Source organism: Bos grunniens, chromosome 12 (assembly GCF_055505025.1).
Source record: "Bos grunniens cultivar Pamir isolate PY7600 chromosome 12, Bosgru_T2T1.0, whole genome shotgun sequence".
NCBI classification, from domain to species: Eukaryota; Metazoa; Chordata; class Mammalia; order Artiodactyla; family Bovidae; genus Bos; species Bos grunniens.
Window position 1 is genome coordinate 2,665,096 of NC_141176.1, and position 22,337 is coordinate 2,687,432.

At 38.7% G+C, this 22,337-nt stretch overlaps 1 protein-coding gene across 14 annotated transcripts in view; it reads left to right on the forward strand.

Annotated features, from left to right (window-relative positions):
- DIAPH3 (diaphanous related formin 3) overlaps positions 1–22,337 on the forward strand; it is a 560,663-nt gene that overhangs the window by 161,840 nt on the left and 376,486 nt on the right. For all 14 annotated transcript variants that reach the window (XM_086328449.1, XM_086328451.1, XM_086328462.1 and 11 more), the window contains 4 exons: positions 5,968–6,042; positions 6,125–6,194; positions 10,985–11,121; positions 12,880–12,985. In XM_086328449.1, the coding sequence (XP_086184575.1) occupies positions 5,968–6,042; positions 6,125–6,194; positions 10,985–11,121; positions 12,880–12,985 (388 nt within the window). The remainder of the gene's footprint in view (positions 1–5,967; positions 6,043–6,124; positions 6,195–10,984; positions 11,122–12,879; positions 12,986–22,337) is intronic.

Below are 22,337 nucleotides of genomic sequence, written 5' to 3' on the forward strand. Positions count from 1 at the left end.
AGTGGGGTTGCTCTGCCTGGCACATGTGCACCCAGTGGTGGCTGCCTCCCCTGCCGTGGCCTGTCAGTGCCCGTGGCATTGTTCAGTCATTCCTTCATTTGCGTGGTCAGCACCAAAATCAGGTGATGTGTAAGTCTCTTACATAAAGTAGTGTTTGCATATAATCTATATGCGTTCTCATGTATACCTTAAATCATCTCTAGATTGCTTATAATACACAATACAATGTAAATTAGGCTAGGCAAATTGGTGTTAATACAACAGAAAGGCTATGTAAATAGTTGCTGGTATGTGGCAAGTTCATCCTTTGCCTTTTGGAACTTTTTGGAATTTTTGTTTTTTCAAATGTTCTCGTTCTGCAGTTTGTTGAACTGGTGGATATGAAGTGCTGACTGTGCATAGGTTTTACACAAGGTCCTTGTTATGTGTTTATTACAAGGTCCTGATCCAGCTACTTGTGCTTGGCATAGGCCTTACCTTTCGTATTTAATGGTTTTGCACGTGTTCCCTCTGGCTTAGCGACTTCTATTTCTTTCTGCCACTGATCTGTTAAGACTCAAGGCAGACATCAGCCTGTTTGGCCCCTGGAGGGGTCGATGCTGCTGCACCTTCAGTTCCTTTGTTGCCATGATTATAGTGCTACTTACATTATGGAAATAATTTTGCTTGACATTTCTTTTAACTGATAGTCTGTGCATTTTCTTTAAGGGCAGAGAACGTGTTTTTTCAGCTTTGTATTTCTCATTCATCTGGTCCCATCTCTTCATGGCAAATAGATGGGGAAACAGTGGAAAGAGTGGCTGACTTTAGTTTTTTGGGCTCCAAAATAACTGCAGATGGTGATTGCATCCATAAAATTAAAAGACGCTTACTCTTTGGAAGGAACCTAGACAGCATATTAAAAAGCAAGAGACGTTATTTTGTCAACAAGGGTCTGTCTAGTCAAGGCTATGGTTTTTACAGTGGTCACGTATAGATGTGAGAGTTGGACTGTGAAGAAAGCTAAACACCGAAGAATTGATGCTTTTGAACTGTGGTGTTGGAGAAGATTCTTGAGAGTCCCTTGGACTGCAAGGAGATCCAAGGAGAGATCAGTCCTGGGTGTTCATTGGCAGGACTGATGTTGAAGCTGAAACTCTGGCTACCTGATGCGAAGAGCTGACTCATTTGAAAAGACCCTGATGGTAGGAAAGATTGAGGGCAGGAGGAGAAGGGGACAACAGCGGATGAGATGGTTGGAAGGCATCACCGACTCAATGGGCATGGGTTTGGGTGGACTCCGGGAGTTCGTGATGGACAGGGAGGCCTGTTCTGGAGTCCATGGGGTCGCAAAGAGTCGGGCAGGACTGAGCGACTGAACTGAACTGAACTGAGTGCAGTATGAAGCACACAGTGAACCCCTACTAACGGCTGACTGACTTGATTAATGAATGGTTGTTTTAGTAGTGGTGAAACGTCAACCTTCGAGCAGCAGTCAAGTCCTAAAGTGTGATGTAGGACAGGGACTCAGGTTCATCATCCTTGGTTCAGGATGGACAAGAACTAGTTCTGGGATCACGATCGATGTTTCTGTTTCGAAGGCTGAGACAGGCTCGGTGATGCTGCATGGAGCATGTCATCACTTGGTGCCTTTTGCTACATGTATAAAGTTCCGGGCAGGAGCCTGGGCATTGGCAGACCTAGATGCTGTTTCAAGCGACCTTAGCTTCTCTTAAGGTGACCTGTTACCTATACAGTTGACCCTTGAACAGGATGGATTTGAACCACATGAGTCCACTTCTAAGTGGATTTTTTTCGGTTGTGAATACTATTATACTGCACAATCTGAGCTTGCTTAAATCTGCAGATATGGAGGAACCCCAGATATGGATATGGAGAGCTGACTATAGTCATACACTGATTTTTGACCAAGTGGGGGGTCAGTGACCTTAAGCTGTGTTGTTCAAGGATCAGCGTGGGAGGTTCTTCAGCTTCGTTCTAAAACCATTTGAGTCTGTGCCAGACTTAGTCTGTGCCAGGTGATTTAAACACAAATAAGCAATGGTCCCTATCTGGTAGGTTTATTCCACCTCTGACAATCTGTGATGCGTTTGTCTTTTTCTTCTTTAGAGCACACTTGGGAAGAGAGGTAATAACTTTTGTCTGTAGGAAACAGATAGTGCTTTTCTTTGGCCAGGAAGTAAATTTGAGACCCGATTACCATTTTTGCTTTTTGAGGTGACTGTATTTGTTTCATAAAGCCAAAAATACACCAGAAACCACTTTGCACTTTTGATGTCATCCTGTGTCTGCAAGAAGTAACAGTTTTCAAAGCCTAAGCTTCTTTGAACATTTAAAGGTGGTTTGAACATTTAATCCAAGACCAGCTGCCCCTCTGCCTCCTCTTTTTTTTTTTTCCTTTCTTCTTCTGTTAGTATTTCACCTCTTTTTTTTCTTCTGCATTGAGACCCTTCTAGGAAGTGCTAAATGGTAATACACTTAGAATCTTGAAGCAATTAAAAGAGAAGAGTTTGGTATTTCCTGTCGTATAATTTTAAGAGGTAGCTTTTGTGTTAAATTAGTACTTAGCATGTTACTTTTTGCTGTTTTAAAGCAATTTTTTTTCCATTACAAATGTCATACTAATCTCTGTCATTTCTATTCATGAATAAAAAACAGTTGCACAGAGCTTCTTCATTCATGAGTGCAAATTTTAGTTAAACCCGTGGTGCCCTATGACGCTGTGCTGACAGGCACAGAATACATAGCACAGATTTTGTTTCCTGAAGATTCATTGTCTATAGATCAGTTGATAATTTTTTTTTCCAGGTTGCTTCTTACATTGATGATGAGAAATTATTCACTTCTGTAGAAAGCTATGGATTTTAATAAACCTCTGTCAGGACTGCAAACCTACCTACTCAATATCACTTTTTTATCTTGAACATCTTTTCCAGGAAAGATAGGAGATGATATTTGCCCCTACTCTTAAAAATAACTGCTGAAAATTGTAGGGCTGAGGGCAAAGCTTTTGGGACAATGAGTTTGTGAGTGATAACTTCTTAATACAATATGTTGGTCTTGCAAATTTTTAAGAAAAACAAGAAACCTTTTTATGCATTTATTTTGTTTTAAACCATTACATATTCAGTAATTGCATTCACCAGCTTTCATTTTATGTTTAAATATTAGTGCTTCTTTTGTTATCAAGCATCTTAGCTTCCTCTTCCTGCATCCTGTCTGACTTGCCCTGTTTTTGGTATGTTTTACAAAATGTAAAGTGTAGTCTGGCTTTCAGAAGGCTGTTGCCAGCCTCTCTGATTTTATTGTTGTTGATAAATCAATTCCCACCATGAGTTAAAGGCTTATCGTGTAAAGTAACAGGGTATAGTGCTTCTTTACATTCAGCTTTTATAGAGAATTAGTTCATGCGTAATACTTTGGCCACCTGATGCGAGGAACCGACTCATTTGAAAAGACCCTGATGGTGGGAAAGATGGAAGGTGGGAAGAGAAGGGGATGACAGAGGATGAGAAGGTTGGATGGCATCACCGATGCAATGGGCATGAGTTTGAGTAAACTCCAGGAGTTGGTGATGGACAGGGAAGCCTGGTGTGCTCCAGTCCATGGGGTTGCAAAGAGCTGGACACGACTGAGTGACTGAACTGAACTGAATATGCATGACTGGGTGTGATTTTTACTGTAATGATTCATATTCTGCTTTGTAGAAAACAGTTATTTAGTTTGTCCAGAAATAGTTGATTTGAGAACTTCTGTGGATCCCAGTATTCTATTATTAGTTGTTATATTAGTAATGATAAATTTTTGAAATAGCTCTGTTCTATTAATATTATTTATTAGTCAGACTTGATTTACCTGGATTGATATGCTTCCTAAATTTTATAGTGGGCTCCAACATGAACATACTATGTGCATGCGTGTGTGTGTGCTAAGTTGCTTCAGTTGTGTCCGACTCTGTGTGACCTTACGGACTGTAGCCCGCCAGGCTTCTCTGTCCGTGGGATTCTCTAGGCAAGCATACTGAAGTGGGTTGCCATACCCTCCTCCAGAGGATCTTCTCGACTCAGGGATCAAGCCCGTGTCTCAAATCTCCTGCATTGGCAGCTGGGTTCTCTACCACTGGCAGCACCTGGGAATTATGTGCAGTAGCATCTTCTTTTTCCATTAGTATAATTTTAAAGTATCTGTGTATTTTGTTATAAGGCAGTTTTAGGAGTAGCAAGTTTGTTTTGCATAACGATTGAAAGTGATGTAAGTATGAATGATCTTTATATTAGCTTTAGAATATTTTTTATGGGTATACTTTTGAAAACAGAGATTGTTGAAATTCACTAACTTTTACTGTGAAGTACTAAGACAGGAGGGCCTGATGAGCAGAGTCTGTCCACATATCTTAGTGCCAGCTCTCAAAAAACCCTCTAATTACTTCTTGTGTGTTTGATTTCAAGCTTCCCTGCTGCAAGTGAAATTAGAGTAAGTACAGAATAGGATGTCATCAAGGAGTTAAGTGGGATGTTATAGGTGTTTTCATGAAACGTGAAAGTAGATTTGAAATGACTACAGGTAATTTGTTAAGTGCATTCTTGAATTATTCTTATGGATAAGAGATGAGTAAAATGGTTTGAGAAGAGTCTGTCAATCTAAATGGCAGATTCTTTTTTGGGTGGAGGTTAAAATCAAGCTGGTTTTAGAAAAGGCAGAGGAACCAGAGATCAAATTGCCAATATCCGATGGATCATCGAAAAAGCAAGAGAGTTCCAGAAAAACATCTATTTCTGCATTATTGACCATGCTAAAGCCTTTGACTGTGTGGATCACAACAAACTGTGGAAAATTCTGAAAGATATGGGAATACCAGACTACCTTACCTGCCTTTCCCCCACTTTTTATAAGATAAATTGTTACCATTATTTTATTTATTGTGCTAGGTTTTTCAGATCACTGCTGATTCTCCTAGGGTAGTTTTACTATAATAGGTGTGAGCTGTTGTCTGTTGGCAGAGTTATCCTAATTACTTACATGTTGTTCTTTAGTTGCTAAGGGAAGGTGAAAGTGAAGTCGCTCATTCGTGTCTGACTCTTTGCAACCCCATGGACCATAGGCTCCTCTGTCTGAGGGATTTTCTAGACAAGAATACTGTAGTAGGTGGCCGTTTCATTCTCCAGGGAATCCTCCTGACCCAGGGATCGAACCCATACCTCCTTCATTGCCAAGTGGATTCTTTACCACTGAGCCACCAGTGGAAATCCCAGTTACATACATACTCTGATTATATTAATGGGTTTACAGAATGGAGGTGGTTGTGTCAAGATGGAAATACTCATTTAAAAATAATAATGAAGCTTTTTTGAAAAATACAGATGAAGTTTGAAATTTTAAGAAATTGTTAACATGTATAAGGATGTATTTTAGTGATTTGGAAAATTCTCATAGAACATGCTTTTTACAGTATTTTGACTACATTTTTCAGTAATCTTTTTCTTTATGTAGACCAGAGTCCTGTCTCTTCAAATGTTGCTACCTTGCCCAGTGTCTGCTCTTCGGAACAGTCTAGACTGGGGCTTGCCCAGTGGTGAGCTGGTGAATGTTTAACCGCCAGCTCTCTGGGTGAGGTGGTGCTCTGACCAGCAGTGTCAGCTGCTTCTGTCGTGTCAGTACTTCCAACATGGCAGGTTTTAACTGCTCATGTGATGTCAGTGGACATGGGGTAGGGGCGCTCTGGGCATGCGAAGCTCTCACAAAGCTGAGTGCAAGCTGGGGTCCGCATCCCATTGGCTGTCCCATCATTGCTGCTGCTTTCACAACTAAGATTGTGAATCATGAATACCTTTATATTATAGTGTTATTCTTTTGTTGTAGTTATGACTAGATTATCACAAGTGCAGAATATTTGTGAGTATATGTCATTATCATGATAAAACTCCAATACTGACTTAATATAAGACTGTCGGTTTTTCTGTTTTTCAGTTGGGTGGAAAGCTTTGGACATGAGGGGCTTGGATTATTACTGGACATCTTGGAAAAGCTGATTAGTGGCAAAATGTAAGTATTGCTAATCATTATTTCCAGTTAAGCTACATTTGCATGTCCATGGATGATTCCAACACTGATATCTTTCATGCAGACAAGAAACAATTGTGAAGAAGAATCAGCACAAAGTCATACAGTGTCTGAAGGCCTTGATGAATACCCAGGTATGCACATAGGTAGCTGTATTGTTCTTTATTAGTTCTTACAGAAATTTTTATGAAGTGGAGTTATGTAATACAGAATTTGCACCAAAGTAATGTATTGCTTTGGTAAGCTCTTCAGTTTATAATGGAAAAATATTGAATTGTGTTGTTCTGGTTTTGTGTCAAATGAACTGTGTATCAACAGGAGATACTTGGGGATAAATAGACCCTCTTCTGCTGTTTCATTCTTTGTACACAGATTAATTCTCTTTTCCTCCTGTCCTTCCTCCCTACCTCAGTACCTCCCTGTCTGTCTGCGTTTTGGCTCCTCTTTCTTCTTCCCTTCCTTCCTTTTTAATTTTCAAAAGTATAGCATGAATCAGCTTGGAAGTCATACATGATTATTAAATATGATCTTCAGTAATACTTATTACCAAAGAATTAAGTTGGAAAAACTTAGTTTTTATAATCTAGGAATTTAAATCTTTAATGAAATTAATGTGAACAGATATGAACAGATCCCAGAGGTGGAGCAATGATACTTAATGCAAGTGCAGCTAATGCTTAAACAATGCATGTTTGAACTTCACTGATCCACGTACTTGAGGATTTTTTAAATAAATACATATTTGTACTGTAAAAGTATTTTGTCTTCCTTATGGTTTTTTTCAATAGCATTTTCTTTTCTCTACCTTATTTTAAAAATATAGTATATAATGCATTTGACATATAAAATATATTAATCAACTGTTTTTGTTATTGGTAAGGAGTCAAGAGTAGGCTAAGTAAGTAAGTTTTTGGGGAATCAAGTATTATACTCAGATTTTTGACTGCCTGAGGAGTTGGTGCCCGTAGTGCCTGTGATGTGCAAGAGTCAGCTGTAATATTGAAACCAAATATAATATGGCGAATCTGCAGTTTGAATATTTAAGGAGCATACATTAGAAGAGAGAAATGGTTTTGCCCTGTACTGAAGTTCGGTTTCTCTAACAGTGTTTCTTTTCTTTCATACTGTTAACTGCAGAAGTTAGCTCTGTTCCAGGATGTGTCTCTAGCTCTAACATATAAATGCATCTACCTCCTGATCGTGTGCAAAAATGATAAGTGTTTTCTTTCATTAGACAGTGGGAGAGGAAATTTTACCTATGGTAGATGATGTGTGTTTTATGGCAAAACTGTATAGTTCTGATAATTTTTAAAAATTCATTTAAAAAATAAATCCTTAGAGAACTTCATACTTAAGTACTTGTTAAATTATTAACATTTACTTTTCTATTGATTAAATGCAGCAAAAAGTTACATTTTCTAATTATTTTTCTTACTGGACTATTTATGAATTTTTCATCATTTTCTGAAGCCTAAATTTCTGTTTTTAGCCAATGAAATATTTTTAACCTCCATGCTTTCTCTAATCAGATATAATTTCAGGGAAAATTTCTGTTATAGAAATCACAACCCCATTCTATGTTGAACTGATTGTTCTGTGACAGTTTGATTTTAGATATGTTATGTAACTTAGTGAATAAAGGAATCAGACTGTTAATAAGGGGTTTCCCAACTGAGCCTGTAATACTTGCTGTGGCGGCAGTTGGGGTGGGGGGTGGGACCGCCTAAAGTAGGAATATGAATTGGGAATATCAGTGGTGAAAGCTGAGTAAAAAAAACTCAGGAATGTTTTTTAAAAACCAAAGGAGTATTTGAATCATAATTTGAATTTGAGAAGAATGTCATGGTTAAAGTGAGGGGTTATATAGGAGGTAATATTCTTACTTGGTTTGAGATCAAATTGGAAAGAGAGTAAACTTTATGTGTTTATATTCTAATTAATATAATGTGATTTAATTGTTATAGTAGTGGATCATTTTGTTTCTAGTTTATGTATATGGAGTTTATATATAGTTTATGTATATACATTAAATATATTATCATTTGCATTTATTGCTACCACTCATGCTGATACAAATAAAAAATTACTAAAAAACTTTACTGGTACTTGGAATTAGTATTTTAATGTCTGAATTGTAAAGTTAATTGTATGTGGGATTTTTTGGTTAATTTTTTTTCCCGTACCTACTGTCAAATCTGTATAAAAGTTAATTGAATGATGAAAAATATAGTCTTTAAGAGAAAAAACAAGTATGATACCTATTATGAGCAAATCTAATAGCATTGCATGCAATAGAATACTAAATAGAAGTTTATAGTAGTTTTTAACTAGAAGAAAATTTTGATTATTTATGAGAAAATAAAAACCAAGATAGCTTTTGGTGTGTTTCTTATGGCACTCAGCTAGCTCGCCTTGTTCCTGAAGCCAGTTTCTTCCTCTTTGCTGCTGGGATTAACTCATTGTGGATAGTTATTCAGCACTAGTGTTCGTGTGTTAGGCATGCTACACAGGATTTAGGGGATTCACCTTCCCCCATCGAACACAACTTCAGTGGCCCGAAATTCCATCTCTTAAGTAATAATAGGCCTCAAGTAGAATGCAAATGGAACCTGGCACTGGTTCTCAGTTTAGAACGCGTGTGTTTTCCTATAATCTGAAGTGGATCCTTGACATTAAGTGGAGAGACATTCTCAGACCTTCCGCAATTTGCCATCATCTCTCTAACCTTATAGTAGCCTTTATTTAATGCACTTTGAATGCCAGTGCTGGTAAGTTGACTGTTTCTCTCACAGTCCGTGGGTTTTGTTTTATTATTATTATTTTTTTAAATAATCGAATGAGAAAAATTCTATAGAAGTATGAAGCAGTTCAGTCTTTAGCTTTAGATACTCATTTGTGGTAATCTGGCCTCCTTCCAGTCTCAAAACAAGCACCGTCCAATATTCTATTGGCAAAGTCAAGAGAATATTGCCTGTGAAGAAGCTTTGAGTTCACAGGACGCTGGTGGGAACCAAGAGATCAGGGAATGCTCCCATTCTGATGCGGGAAGGGCAGGTGCTGGCCCAGGCCAGCCCAGTGTGTGGGAAGGGCAGGGAAGTGCTAGCCTCAGGTTATTAGGACAGAGCCAGCCTTTTGGTACTTGGTAATCAGTGGCTGATTGACTTTTTGAATTGGGTCTCAGTGATAATTTACAAACCTCTGACAATTCCCTGGAATGATTGTCAAGGCATGTTATAGTCTCTGGCTCCATGCCTGCTTTTCTTTGTTTCCAGGTATGAAACAGCTTCGGATATCACAAAAGTGAGCATTTCTTGGCTGCTTCTTTGTAAACATTTCCTTGTGGCCAACAGGATAGAGAAGTCACTTCAGAAATCATACCCTGGGGCCCTTGGCCCTTCTGTTTGTACTTCCTTCTTTTTACCTGTGTTCCTTAGACAGTGGTTTGAAGTGAGTGCAATATTTCACTACAATGTGAAGCTTCTTTAAATAAATGCCATTTATAAGATAGGAAAGATAAATAAGATTTCATAGCACTCAAAGCATTTGGATCTAAGATTGTTACAGATTTAACTTTGATACTGATGAGTGAATGAGTGAGTGAAGTCGCTCAGTTGTGTCCGACTCTTTGCGACCCCGTGGACTGTAGCCTACCAGGCTTCTCTGTCCATGGGATTCTCCAGGCATGAATACTGGAGTGGGTTACCATTTCCTTCTCCAGGGGATCTTCCCGACCCAGGGATCGAACCCAGGTCTCCTGCATTGGAGGCAGAAGCTTTAACCTCTGAGCCACCAGGGAAGCCTGGTGATACTGATATCTAATGCTAATTTTGAGTTTAATTGGGATTAAGGTCCTTTTTAGAGCTTGGTATTAATAGTAATTCTATTTAACTAATTTCTCACTCTTTAAAAGGATCCTCTGGGATGTAGCGTGAATAAATAGTACTGTTGTATTGCTTTCATTCATCCTCTGTTATTTGATACTTATCTCCCATAGATTGTAAGTGGGCCCTAAGAGAGGTATACATCTTTAAATCAAAATACTGAGTCGTTAATATAATTCCTTATCTTCCAGTAGGATGTGACATCCTAGCAGTAGCAAACAAACCTTGTTTACATTCAAAATCATCCCATTTATATTAATATTATGTGTTGTCTTTCTGATGACAAAATATCATTCTGATCAGAATACATATATTCTGCAGTAGTTTCTACATGGTATCAGCCCAAATCACCCTTCAGCTTCTGCCCATTTATGAACCAAGTGTTACTGTCTAGGCCTGCAGTGTGGAATGCGGTTATCACGTGCGGCTCCTGAGCCCTTGAGATGTGACCACTCTGAACTGAGATGTGCTCTGAGTGTGGAATACACATTGGATTTTGAATACTTAGGAGAAAAGAAAAAGTGAAAATATCTCATCAGTAAATGCTTTGTAGTGATTACATGTTGAAATGGTGACCTTTTGGATGTATTGAAACGCTTCTATTAAATTGAGTTTTACTTTTTGCTTGGCATTTTACGTAGTGCCAGGGGTTCACACTGTAATTCTCGGACAGTGCTCTGTGGTCCTGTACCTCCTACCAGCCTTCCTTCCCACAGGAGAGTTCCTCCTGTGCATTTTGTGTGTGCCTGTTGGGGATCTCAGTATTCCTCACTGCTTTTCCCTTTCTCTAGTTGGCCACCTGCCTATCTAATAATTGTCAGTTATGTTGCTGAAAATTACCTGTGAGCGGTCATCTGTATTTGATTGATTTTTTTAGTTTTTAATGTAAAGGGAATAGTTATATGAATTTTTTTTAGAATGTTATACATTCTTTATATTTTCTCACTTTACTACATGTACGAGTATAGTTTCTTATAAACATTCTTTTAATAACTGCATTTTCTTACCACTAAAATTTACCCCTTTTTCTCCAAATGCTGTAGTATGGCTTGGAAAGAATTATGAGTGAAGAGAGGAGTCTTTCTTTGCTAGCCAGAGCCATTGATCCTGAGCAGCCTGGCACGATGATGGATGTGGTTAAGCTCCTTTCTGCAGTGTGCATCGTAGGGGAGGAAAGCATGTAAGTCTCAACTTGTTTCTCTCGTTACACAGTAATTTAATACAGTGTGATTCAATAATGTTTTCATTATTCTATTTTAGTCTAGAATTTATTTTAAATAAATGAAGTATACTTAAGCAGCTTATTTAGATTCATATTGGCTGAACAGAAATGAAAAATTTTTTTCTCTTAATTGATACAGTAGTTAAGGACTGACATGTTTCTATGAAAAATGGATTTCTTTATTATTTTTAAACTGTTTTGAACTCAGACCCTGAATAAACAGTCTAAATGAAGACTTTGAAAAATATACAGATTGGTTCTGTTTCTTATGATTTTTTTCAGATAGAAGTATTAGTGAATAATTGATACTGTAATGGTTGAGGGTAGAATGTGTTGATCATAAAGTGTATCGTAAAGTTTAAACTTTAAAGACGTTATCTACAATTTCTAAAGCTGTAACTAAAAAGCCATTACATGTATTGAAAGATAAAGATAAACCTTTTGTCTTTTTAAGGAAGATTAGTGTTCTTATTACAAGAGAGCATTTAAAAATTACTTAAAATGCCTTTTATATACGGTAAAGATATTCAAACTGAACAACCAACAGAGCAAACAGAAATGGCCTTCTGACCTCCTAAGTGTGGGCAGAGCCCTGTGAGTGAAACCCCCAGCACACATTGGAAACTTGTCCATGGGGGGCCTGTGGGTCCGCTGACTGGAGCCCTGCTCAGCTGGACTTTGCTGGGGAGGCAGCAGGCACCACGTGGCCGGTGCCCCTCCCTGGATGAGGCCAAGTCTGCTGCAGTCCCAGCTGCAAAGCCATGCGTGCAGCTTTAGCACTCTCCCGTTTTAAGAAGGCCACCCAAGGGTGAATTTAATGTAGAAGCACGGTGTGCCTCCTCTGTGCTCCCCTCGCCTCTCTTTCTCTCTGCTCCCTGTGTCTTCTTCCTCTTCCCCCTCCTCCCCTGCGTCCTGTGCCTTCTCTTTTCTCTTCCTTCTTCCCTTCTTGTCCTTCTCTTCCTTTATCCTCTTTCTCCTTTTCCTCCTTCCTCTTCTACTCTTTTTCCTTCACTTCCATATTACTTTTATTATTTCTTGACTTCAGATAGATTGTTTAAATGATGTAAAGAACTGTTAGGACTAAAGTGTCTATGTCCACAAACTGAGATTTTACAGTATACCGGGTACTGTTAGCATAAGTATTCTTTAAAGAAATAGCAAGTATATTTCTTACATAACCCCCATGCTTTATATTTGACTATAATTACTTACTGCTGTATGTGTTTGGCCACCAGAAGTTCATTTACTTACACTCAAGGCAGAGTAGAGTTGTAGTGATTAAAAGCAGTCTGGATCCTCATCCTTGCTCTAGCACTCTACCATTTAGTAGATGTGAGACCTTAGACAAATTGCTTAACCCTTTTCTGCTTCAGTTTCCTAACTTACAGAATAGAATAGGAATAATACCTACTTTATAGAATGACGTACATTAAAACTAGCTAATATTAATATTTATAACAGTTTATATAGTACCTGATGTGTAGTAAGCACTATATAAATGTTTGACAAATAAATATGATCATAGGGTTATTATGAGGAATAAATGAATATGTAACATGGTTTGTGCTTGATATGTGCTATGTAATCAGTAAGACACTTATAAAATGTTACTGCTTGCCTAGAAGTAGTGACTCTGGAGCGTAGTAGGTTAAGCTACTAATTTTGAGTTACTTGGGTTATTTGCTGTTTGCAGTTTAATTTGTAATTTTCCAATAGCCTTGAAGAAGTCTTAGAAGCTTTAACATCAGCTGGAGAAGAAAGAAGAATTGACAGATTTTCTTCTATCGTGGAAGGTCTTCGGCACAATTCAGTTCAGTTGCAAGTAGGTTTCATGTTTATCATTAATATATTTTGTAAATGTTTACTGACTGACTTATATTTAATAATAACATGTAAAACTGTTCAGATCAGTTCAGTTCAGTCACTCAGTCATGTCCAACTCTTTGCGACCCCATGAATTGCAGCATGCCAGGCCTCCCTGTCCATCACCAACTCACAGAGTTCACTCAAACTCATGTCCATCGAGTTGGTGATGCCATCGAGCCATCTCATCCTCTGTCATCCCCTTCTCCTCCTGCCCCCAATCCCTCCCAGCATCAGGGTCTTTTCCAGTGAGTCGACTCTTTGCATGAGGTGGCCAAAGTATTGGAGTTTCAGCTTCAGTATCAGTCCTCCTATCTGAAAAATTGAGAGTTTTCATGAGTAAAGAGACTGAGGTATACGTAGAGATGTTCAGATATTTTAAGTGCTCCCAAAACATCATGTTAGATTGAAACATTATAGTACCCAAGTTACCTATCTAATATTCATTTAATTTTTCTTTCTTGACACAATAATTTTATTGCTATAATTTTTGTTATAGCCATTGCTAATCAAACATGAGTATCTTTAAAGAATTATTGTAGCCTGATTTCTATCTTCAAGTTTTAAAAAATCTAATTGGTGTGGTTGGGACCTGGCTATAGAGAATTTTTAAAGATCCTCAGATGATTTTAATGCATAATAAAATTTGGAAACTGAGGTTGCTAATAGATATGAAGTAAATCTGTTTTACACTTAGACATTATAGTTTTAAATTTTATTTTAAAACTGTATACCTTAGCCATTTAATTGTTCTCAACTTGGTAGGAGTAGAATAGCCAGATCTTAGTGTTAAATTAATAAAAATGAGCACGATATTTGATGACAAATCAGAAACGTTCAGTTAGTTCAATCGCTCAGTTGTGTGTGACTCTTGCCAGCTTGCCAGGTTTCCCTGTCCATCACCAACTCACTGAGCTTCCTCAAACTCATGTCCATCGAGTTGGTGATGCCATCCAACCATCTCATCCTCTGTCACCTCCTTTTCTGACTACCTTCAATGTTTCCCAGCATCAGGGTCTTTTCAGAGGACCTGCTGTTTGTATCAGGTGGCCAAAGTATTGGAGCTTCAGCTTCAGCATCAGTCCTTCCAATGAATATTCAGGACTGATTTCCTTTAGGATGGACTGGTTGGATCTCCTTGCAGTCCAGGGGACTCTTCTTCTCCAAGAGTCTTCTCCAACACTACAGTTCAAAAGCATCAATTCTTTGGCTCTCAGCTTTCTTTATAGTCCAACTCTCACATCCATACATGACTACTGGAAAACCTTAGCTTTGACTAGATAGACCTTTGTTGGCAAAGTAATGTCTCTGCCTTTTAATATGCTATCTAGGTTGGTCATAGCTTTTCTTCCAAGGAGCAAGTGTCTTGATTTCATGGCTGCGGTCACCATCGGCAGTCACTTTGGAGCTCAGGAAAGGAAAGTCTGTCACTATTTCCATTGTTTCCCCATCTATTTGCAATGACGTGATGCAGTCAGATGCCATGATCTTCCTTTTTTGAATGTTGAGTTTTAAGCCAGCCTTTTCACTCTCCTCTTTCACTTTCATCAAGAGGCTTTTTAGTTCCTCTTCACTTTCTGCCATAAATGTGGTGTCATCTGTGTATCTGAGGTTATTGATATTTCTCCCAGCAATCTTGATTCTAGCTTGTGCTTCATCCAGCCCAGCATTTCACATGATGTGCTCTGTATAGAAGTTAAATAAGCAGGGTGATAATATACAGCCTTAATGTACTCCTTTCCCAATTTGAAACCAGCCTGTTGTTCCATCTCTGGTTCTAACTGTTGCTTCTTGACCTGCAATACAGATTTCTCAGGAGGCAGGTCAGGTGGTCTGCTGTTCCCGTCTCTTTAAGAATTTTCCACGGTTTTTAGTGATCCACACAGTGAAAGGTTTGGTGAAGTTAATAAAGCAGAATTAGATGTTTTTCTGTAACTGTTGCTTTTTCTGTGATCCAGTGATGTTTTTCATTTGGTCTCTGGTTCCTCTGCCTTTTCTAAATCCAGCTTGAACATCTGGGAGTTCTCGGTTCACATACTGTTGAAGCCTTGCTTGGAGAATTTTGAGCATTACTTTGCTAGCGTGTGAGATGAGTGCAATCGTGCGGTAGTTTGAACATACTTTGACATTTCCTTTCTTTGGAATTTGAATGAAAACTGACCTTTTCCAGTCCTGTGGCCACTGCTGAATTTTCTAAATTTGCTGATATATTGAATGCAGCACTTTCACAGCATTATCTTTTAGGATTTGAACTGACTCGCCTGGAGTCCCATCACCTCCACGAGCTTTGTTCGTAGTGGTGGTTCCTAAGGCCCACTTGACTTCACATTCCAGGACGTCTGGCTCTAGGTGAGTGATCACAGCATCGTGGTTATCTGGATCATTAAGGTCTTTTTTTGTATAGTTCCTCTGTGTATTCTTGCCATCTCTTTTTAATATCTTCTGCTTCTATTAGGTTCATACTCTTTCTGTCCTTTATTGAGCCCGTCTTTCCATGAATGTTCCCTTGGTATCTCTAATTTTTTTGAAGAGATCTCTAGTCTTTCCCATTCTGTTGTTTTCCTCTGTTTCTTTGCATTGATCACTGAGGAAGGCTTTCTTATCTCTCTATGTTATTCTTTGGAGCTCTGCATTCAAATGGGTATATCTTTCCTTTCTCCTTTGCCTTTCTCTTCTCTTCTTTTTTTCAGCTATTTGTAAGGTCTCCTCAGACAACCATTTTTACTCTTTGCATTTCTTTTTCATGGGGATGGTCTTGATCACTGTCTCCTATACAATGTCATGAACCTCCATCTATAGTTCTTCACTGTCTATCAGATCTAATCCCTTGAATCTATTTGTCACTTCTACTGTATAATTGTAAGGGCTTTGATTTAGGTCATTCCTGAATGGTCTCGTGCTTTTCCCTACTTTCTTCAATTTCAGTCTGAATTTGGCAGTAAGGAGTTCATGATCTGAGCCACAGGCAGCTCCCGGTCTTGTTTTTGTTGACTGTATAGAGCTGCTCCATGTTTGGCTGCAAAGAATATAATCAGTCTGACTTAGGTATTGACCATCTGGTGATGTCCATGTGTAGAGTGTTCTCCTGTGTTGTTGGAAGGTGTTTGCTATGACCAGTGCCTTCTCTTGGCAAAACTAGTACCCTTTGTCCGGCTTCATTTTGTACTCCAAGGCCAGAAAGTAAGGTATTGCCTAATTAATGATTTTTTATAACCTTTCTGAGGATGGTGTTTGTGAATCTCCTTCTGATGGCAGCATTTGCTGATGGCAGTGATGAGCCCTGTGTGATTGGTGTCTCTGGGAAGTAGGCAGCTTTGAAGGTCTGAGTCCAGTGTGGTCACTCTTACATGAGTCCAGTCCCTGGAGCTTCTGGAAATGAGCCCGTCCTTCCTCATGTGGGAGTGGAGGCTGGGCTGTATGTCTGCTCCTGACTTCAGTCCTGATCCTTGTTTGCTTGTGGGCTGGGGCCTGTTCATTCATATACCTTTACCCTTTTTTCCCCTTCCCTCCTTTCTCATTGGCCCCGGATTTCTTGTTCACCACAGTTCTAATGAAGAGTGAACCTGAAAGAACCTGTGTAGAGAAAAGCTGAGCAATCACTTCATCTGAATTTTCCTCTAAGACTCTTGTACCTTTAACTTGTATAGTATTTGTGCAAATCCTAGTAGGTTATTAGATTAATTTTGGTAATTTCTGCAGCATATTAGAAATTATCTCTAATTTAAAAAAATCTCAGTATAAAATGTGATAGTTACATGTAAAGTTTAAGTAAACATCATTTTGTTCTAATACATGCTTTTCATATTTAATGACACACATATACAGGAATGATAAAATGAATAGAATTTTGAATCAGCCAGACTTGAATCTGAATCCAGCTTTTCACATCCTACCTTTATGAGATTCTAGATCTCTTCCTCAATCTTTTCTATACCTCAGTTTTCTCAGTTTCAAGATGCGATAATCTCAGTACCTAGCTCATTGTTGATGCAAGGATTACATAGGATATGAATTCAAATGCTTAGTACACTGCTTCGTTCATTAACAGAAGCATTCACTAAATGCTGGTTTTGAAAAGTATTTTAGTAAATTGAAAAGACAAAGTCCGTGGAGATTAAATGTGATCTTCCATTTTTTAAGCAAACATTACCAGTGCTGATATTAAAATTGGTACTTAACTATGCAACATTTAATGAAAATTTATTAAAAAAATTTATATTCACACATGAATGCATGCACAAATTTTTATAGTGGTTTTATTTGTCATAGCTCCACACTGTGAACAACCCTGATGTCCCTCAACAGGTGGGTGGTTACACTGTGGTACACCTGTACTTAGAATACCCTTCGACATTAGAAAGGATGAACTACTGATTTATATAACTTGCATGGATCTTGAGAGAATTATCCAGATTGAAAAATGCTAGTCCTAAAAGGTTACACGCTGTGTGATTCCATTCTTGAAATCAAATGGAATGTGATTCCATTCCTGGAATCAAACTAAATTATAGAGAGCAGTTCTCTAAGAACAAGTTACTGCTTTACTGGTTTTCAAAAGCTGTCATGGGGTCTGGAAAAGTGCTGGACACGTCTACAAACAATAGCAGGGAGGAATGTTGTGTGATTAAAGCTGTTCTGTATCTTAATTGTGCATATGGTTATAGAAATCTGTACATGTGATGAAATTGTGTAGAACTGTACATGCATCCACAGTTGAGTGTAAAGCTGGTAAAATCTGAAAAATCTCTGTGGATAGTAGCAATTTCAGCTTCTTGGTTTCAGTATTGTACTATACTGATGCAGGATGTTACCAATGGGAGGAATTGTGTGAGGAGTACTGAGGACTAATATGTATTTTTTTTCCCAAACTTGCCATGAACCTGTAATTATGTCAAAATAAAAGGTTTAAATCTTGATAAAATTGAGCTTCCAACTTTTTTTTTTGCATCATTATTACATCATTTGATATTTGAAAGGTGTGAGGGAAAAGCTATGAAGGGCTTGCTAAGACCTAAGCCAAGTTCTGCCTAGGCACGTTACAGCGTTGGCTCATTAAATGGGAAGTTTGACCTTTGCTGTTGTTTAGTCACTAAATTGTGTCCAACTCTTTGTGACCCCGTGGACTGTAGCCCGCCAGGCTCCTCTGTCATGGGACTTCCCAGGAGGGTCAGTGGAGCAGACTGCTGTTTCCTCCTGCAGGGACTCTTCCCTGCCCAGGGACCGGACCTGGGTCTCCTGCTTGGCAGGCAGACTCTTTACCACTGAGCCACCTGAGAAGCCCTAGGTGGTTTATACTTTTTGGTTATTATAATGCTACTGTGAATATTTGTGGAGATGATATTTTTAAACAGCTGATAATTTGCCTTAGTGTTGGGGCGTTAAGGGTGGAGAGGAGGGGCCTGCAGCAGCCACTTCCTGGACAGCTGTGAAACCATGCAGTCAATTCACTTCTTGAGAAATTGTTACCAGGATGCAGGTGGCTGATTATATTTGCTTTTATGAAACCAATTGCCTTATTAATTATATTTTCTGTTATGCTTAGTAATATTTTTTTTTAAGTCCTATAAACACTGAAGTTTCTTGATAAAATTTTTAAAGTTTAATTTTCATTGAGAAGTAAAGGTCATTAGCATCATTTAAATTTCTTTGTTGTTTTTCTGATAAGTTCAGGTTAAGTTTGTGTGGTCTTGATTAAGAACAGACAATGGGAAGAATTTTGCTAAATTCTAATATCCCTACTGAATAGTTTGGTTGAGAGTTTTTACACTAATGGACGTTTCTTCTTATAAAGCCAAATATATGAAATAGCTCACAGGTAAGAAGTTAAAAGTAAAGATATTATTTTCCAGATGGCTAACTTAGGGGGAGATAACTAAATTCTTTTTCTGGGATTGCTTGTGCTCTATTTCCTTTGAAATCGTCAAACAATACTGTAGTAGTAATAGCTAAATATCTTTTCTTTTTGGGTGTTTCTCAATTAAATACAAATAAAAAATATTTTAGCACTGGCCAGTTATCAGTTTTCCAATAAGGCTCTAAGCACCCATTTTATTCCATTAGCTATATAAGTTGCACTTATTAAAATGTACTAGACAGGAGTGATACTAGCAAATCAAATAAAAAATAAACTTTGTCTCTGAATGAGGTAGAAACCAGTTGTTTGCCTTTAAATTGGAGAAAATGGGAGATGGTAACATTTAAAAAAATCCTCATTGCTTTTTTATTGCAAAATATATTTATTCCAAAGTACTTTTTAAAGGACGATTGTTACATTTTCTTGAGTCTGGTAATAGTAATTATGAAGATAATGTGACTGCTTCTGATTTTGATAGAATTGAGCAGACTTCCACCCCTTTCTCCAAATAGTATAGTAAGAAAGTGCCAAATTGAGTACCATCAATAACTTAAAATTATTTCAGGATTTCAGTTCAGTTCAGTTCAGTCACGCAGTTGTGTCCGACTCTTTGCAATTCCATGAACCGCACTACTCCAGGCCTCCCTGTCCATCATCAACACCCGGAATCCACCGAAACCCATGTCCATTGAGTCGATGATGCCATCCAACCTTCTCATCCTCTGTCATCCGCTTCTCCTCCTGCCCTCAATCTTTCTCAGCATCAGGGTCTTTTCAAAGGAGTCAGCTCTTTGCATCAGGTGGGCAAAATATTGGAGTTCAACTTCAACATCAGTCCTTCCAGTGAATATTCAGGACTGATTTCCTTTAGGATGGACTGGTTGGATTTCCTTGCAGTCCAAGGGACTCTCAAGAGTCTTCTCCAACACCACAGTTCAAAAGCATCAGTTCGTTGGCGCTCAGCTTTCTTTATAGTCCAACTCTCACATCCATACATGACTACTGGAAAAACCATAGCCCTGACTAGACAGACATTTGTTAACAAAGTAATGTCTTTGCTTTTTAATATGCTATCTAGATTGGTCATAACTTTCCTTCCAAGGATTAAGCGTCTTTTAATTTCAGTTACTTTGGAGCCCAGAAAAATAAAGTCAGCCACTGTTTCCACATCTATTTGCCATGAAGTGATGGAACCGGATGCCATGATCTTAGTTTTCTGAATGTTGAGCTTTAAAGCCAAAATTTTCACTTGCCTCTTTCATATTCTTCAAGAGGTTTTTTAGTTCCTCTTCACTTTCTGCCAGAAGGGTGGTGTCATCTGCATATCTCAGGTTATTGATATTTCTCCCGGCAATCTTGATTCCAGCTTATGCTTCATCTAGCCTAGCGTTTCTCATGATGTGCTTTGCACATAAGTTAAGTAAGCAGGGTGACAATATACAGCCTTGACGTACTCCTTTTCCTATTTGTAACCAGTCTGTTGTTCCATATCCACTTCTAACTGTTGTTTCTGACCTGCATACAGGTTTCTCAAGGGGTAGGTCAGGTGGCCTGGTATTCCCATCTTTTTAAGAATTTTCCACGGTTTACTGTGATCCACACAGTCGAAGTCTTTGGCATAGTCAGTAAAGCAGAAATAGATGTTTTTCTGGAACTCTCTTGCTTTTTTTGATGATCCAGCAGATGTTGGTAATTTGATCTCTGGTTCCTCTGCCTTCTCTAAAACTAGCTTGAACATCTGGAAGTTCATGGTTCATGTATTGCTGAAGCCTGGCTTGGAGAATTTTAAGCATTACTTTACTAGAGTGTGAGATCAGTGCAAGTGTGTGGTAGTTTGAGCATTCTTTGGCATTGCGTTTCTTTGGGATTGGAATGAAAACTGACCTTTTCCAGTCCTGTGGCCACTGCTGAGTTTTCTAAATTTGCTGACATACTGAGTGCAGCACTTTCACAGCATCATCTTTCAGGATTTGAGATAGCTCAGCTGGAATTCCATCACCTCCACTAGCTTTGTTCGTAGTGATGGTTCCTAAGGCCCACTTGACTTCACATTCCAAGATATCTGGCTCTAGGTGAGTGATCACACCATCGTGATTATCTGGGTCATGAAGCTCTTTTTTGTACAGTTCTTCTGTGTATTCTTGCCACCTCTTTTTAATATCTTCTGCTTCTGTTAGGTCCATACCATTTCTGGCCTTGATTGTACCGATCTTTGCATGAAATATTCCCTTGGTATCTCTAATTTTCTTGAAGAGATCTCTAGTCTTTCCCATTCTGTTGTTTTTCCTCTATTTTTTTTTTCCATTGATCGCTGAGGAAGGCTTTCTTATCTCTCCTTGCTGTTTGTTGGAACTGTGTATTCAAATGCTTATATCTTTCCTTTTCTCCTTTGCTTTTCACTTCCCTTCTTTTCAAAGTTATTTGTAATGCCTCCTCAGACAGCCATTTTGCTTTTTTGGATTTGTTTTCTTGGGGATGGTCTTGATTCCTGTCTCCTATACAATGTCAGGAACCTCTGTCCATAGTTCATCAGGCACTCTGTCTATCAGATCTAGTCCCTTAAAGCTATTTCTCACTTCCACTGTATAGTCTTAAGGGATTTGATTTAGTCATACCTGAATGATCTAGTGGTTTTCTCCACTTTCTTCAATTTCAGTCTGAATTTGGCAATAAGGAGTCCATGATCTGAGCCACAGTCAGCTCTTGGTCTTGTTTTTGCTGACTGTATAGAGCTTCTCCATCTTTGGCTGCAAAGAATATAATCAGTCATATTTCAGTGTTGACCATCTGGTGATGTCTGTGTGTAGAGTCTTCTCTTGTGTTGTTGGAAGAGGGTGTTTGCTATGACCGGTGCGTTCTCTTGGCAGAACTCTATTAGCCTTTGCCCTGCTTCATTCTGTACTTCAAGGCCAAATTTGCCTGTTGTTCCAGGTGTTTCTGGACTTCCTACTTTTCCATTTCAGACCTTATAGTCTTATATCAGAAAAGAAAGTATAAATGTAAATATGCACTTAAATGTACATTACTTTCTTTTCTCAATTGTGTCATACAGAGATTTTCATCTTCAAGGAAAGTAATTCTCTCTGGTTAATTTAAGCAGGAAATGGGGCTGAGTACCTTACAGAATTTCTAGTAGGCTGTGGCCCATGTGTGGATATATGTAGCAGCAGGAATGCAGAAGAGGAAAGAGCAGACCATATCCAGGAGTGTCCCAGGAGAAACAGCACTCATAATCCCTGCCCTGGGTGGCACTGGGGGGCTCTGCCACGCTGCTGGGAGAGCTTCAGCTACACCCCACAGCTTCTCTCACAGAGTTCAGCCTTCCTTTGTGTGATTAGCCTCTTGTGGTCCCTGTGTCTTCTGGAGACGCGGGTTGGAATAAGGTGGATGGGCCAGTCTGTAGTGTCTGTCACAGTTTGATTTTCATTTCTCTCCTGTAGTTAATTTTTCTATGTGT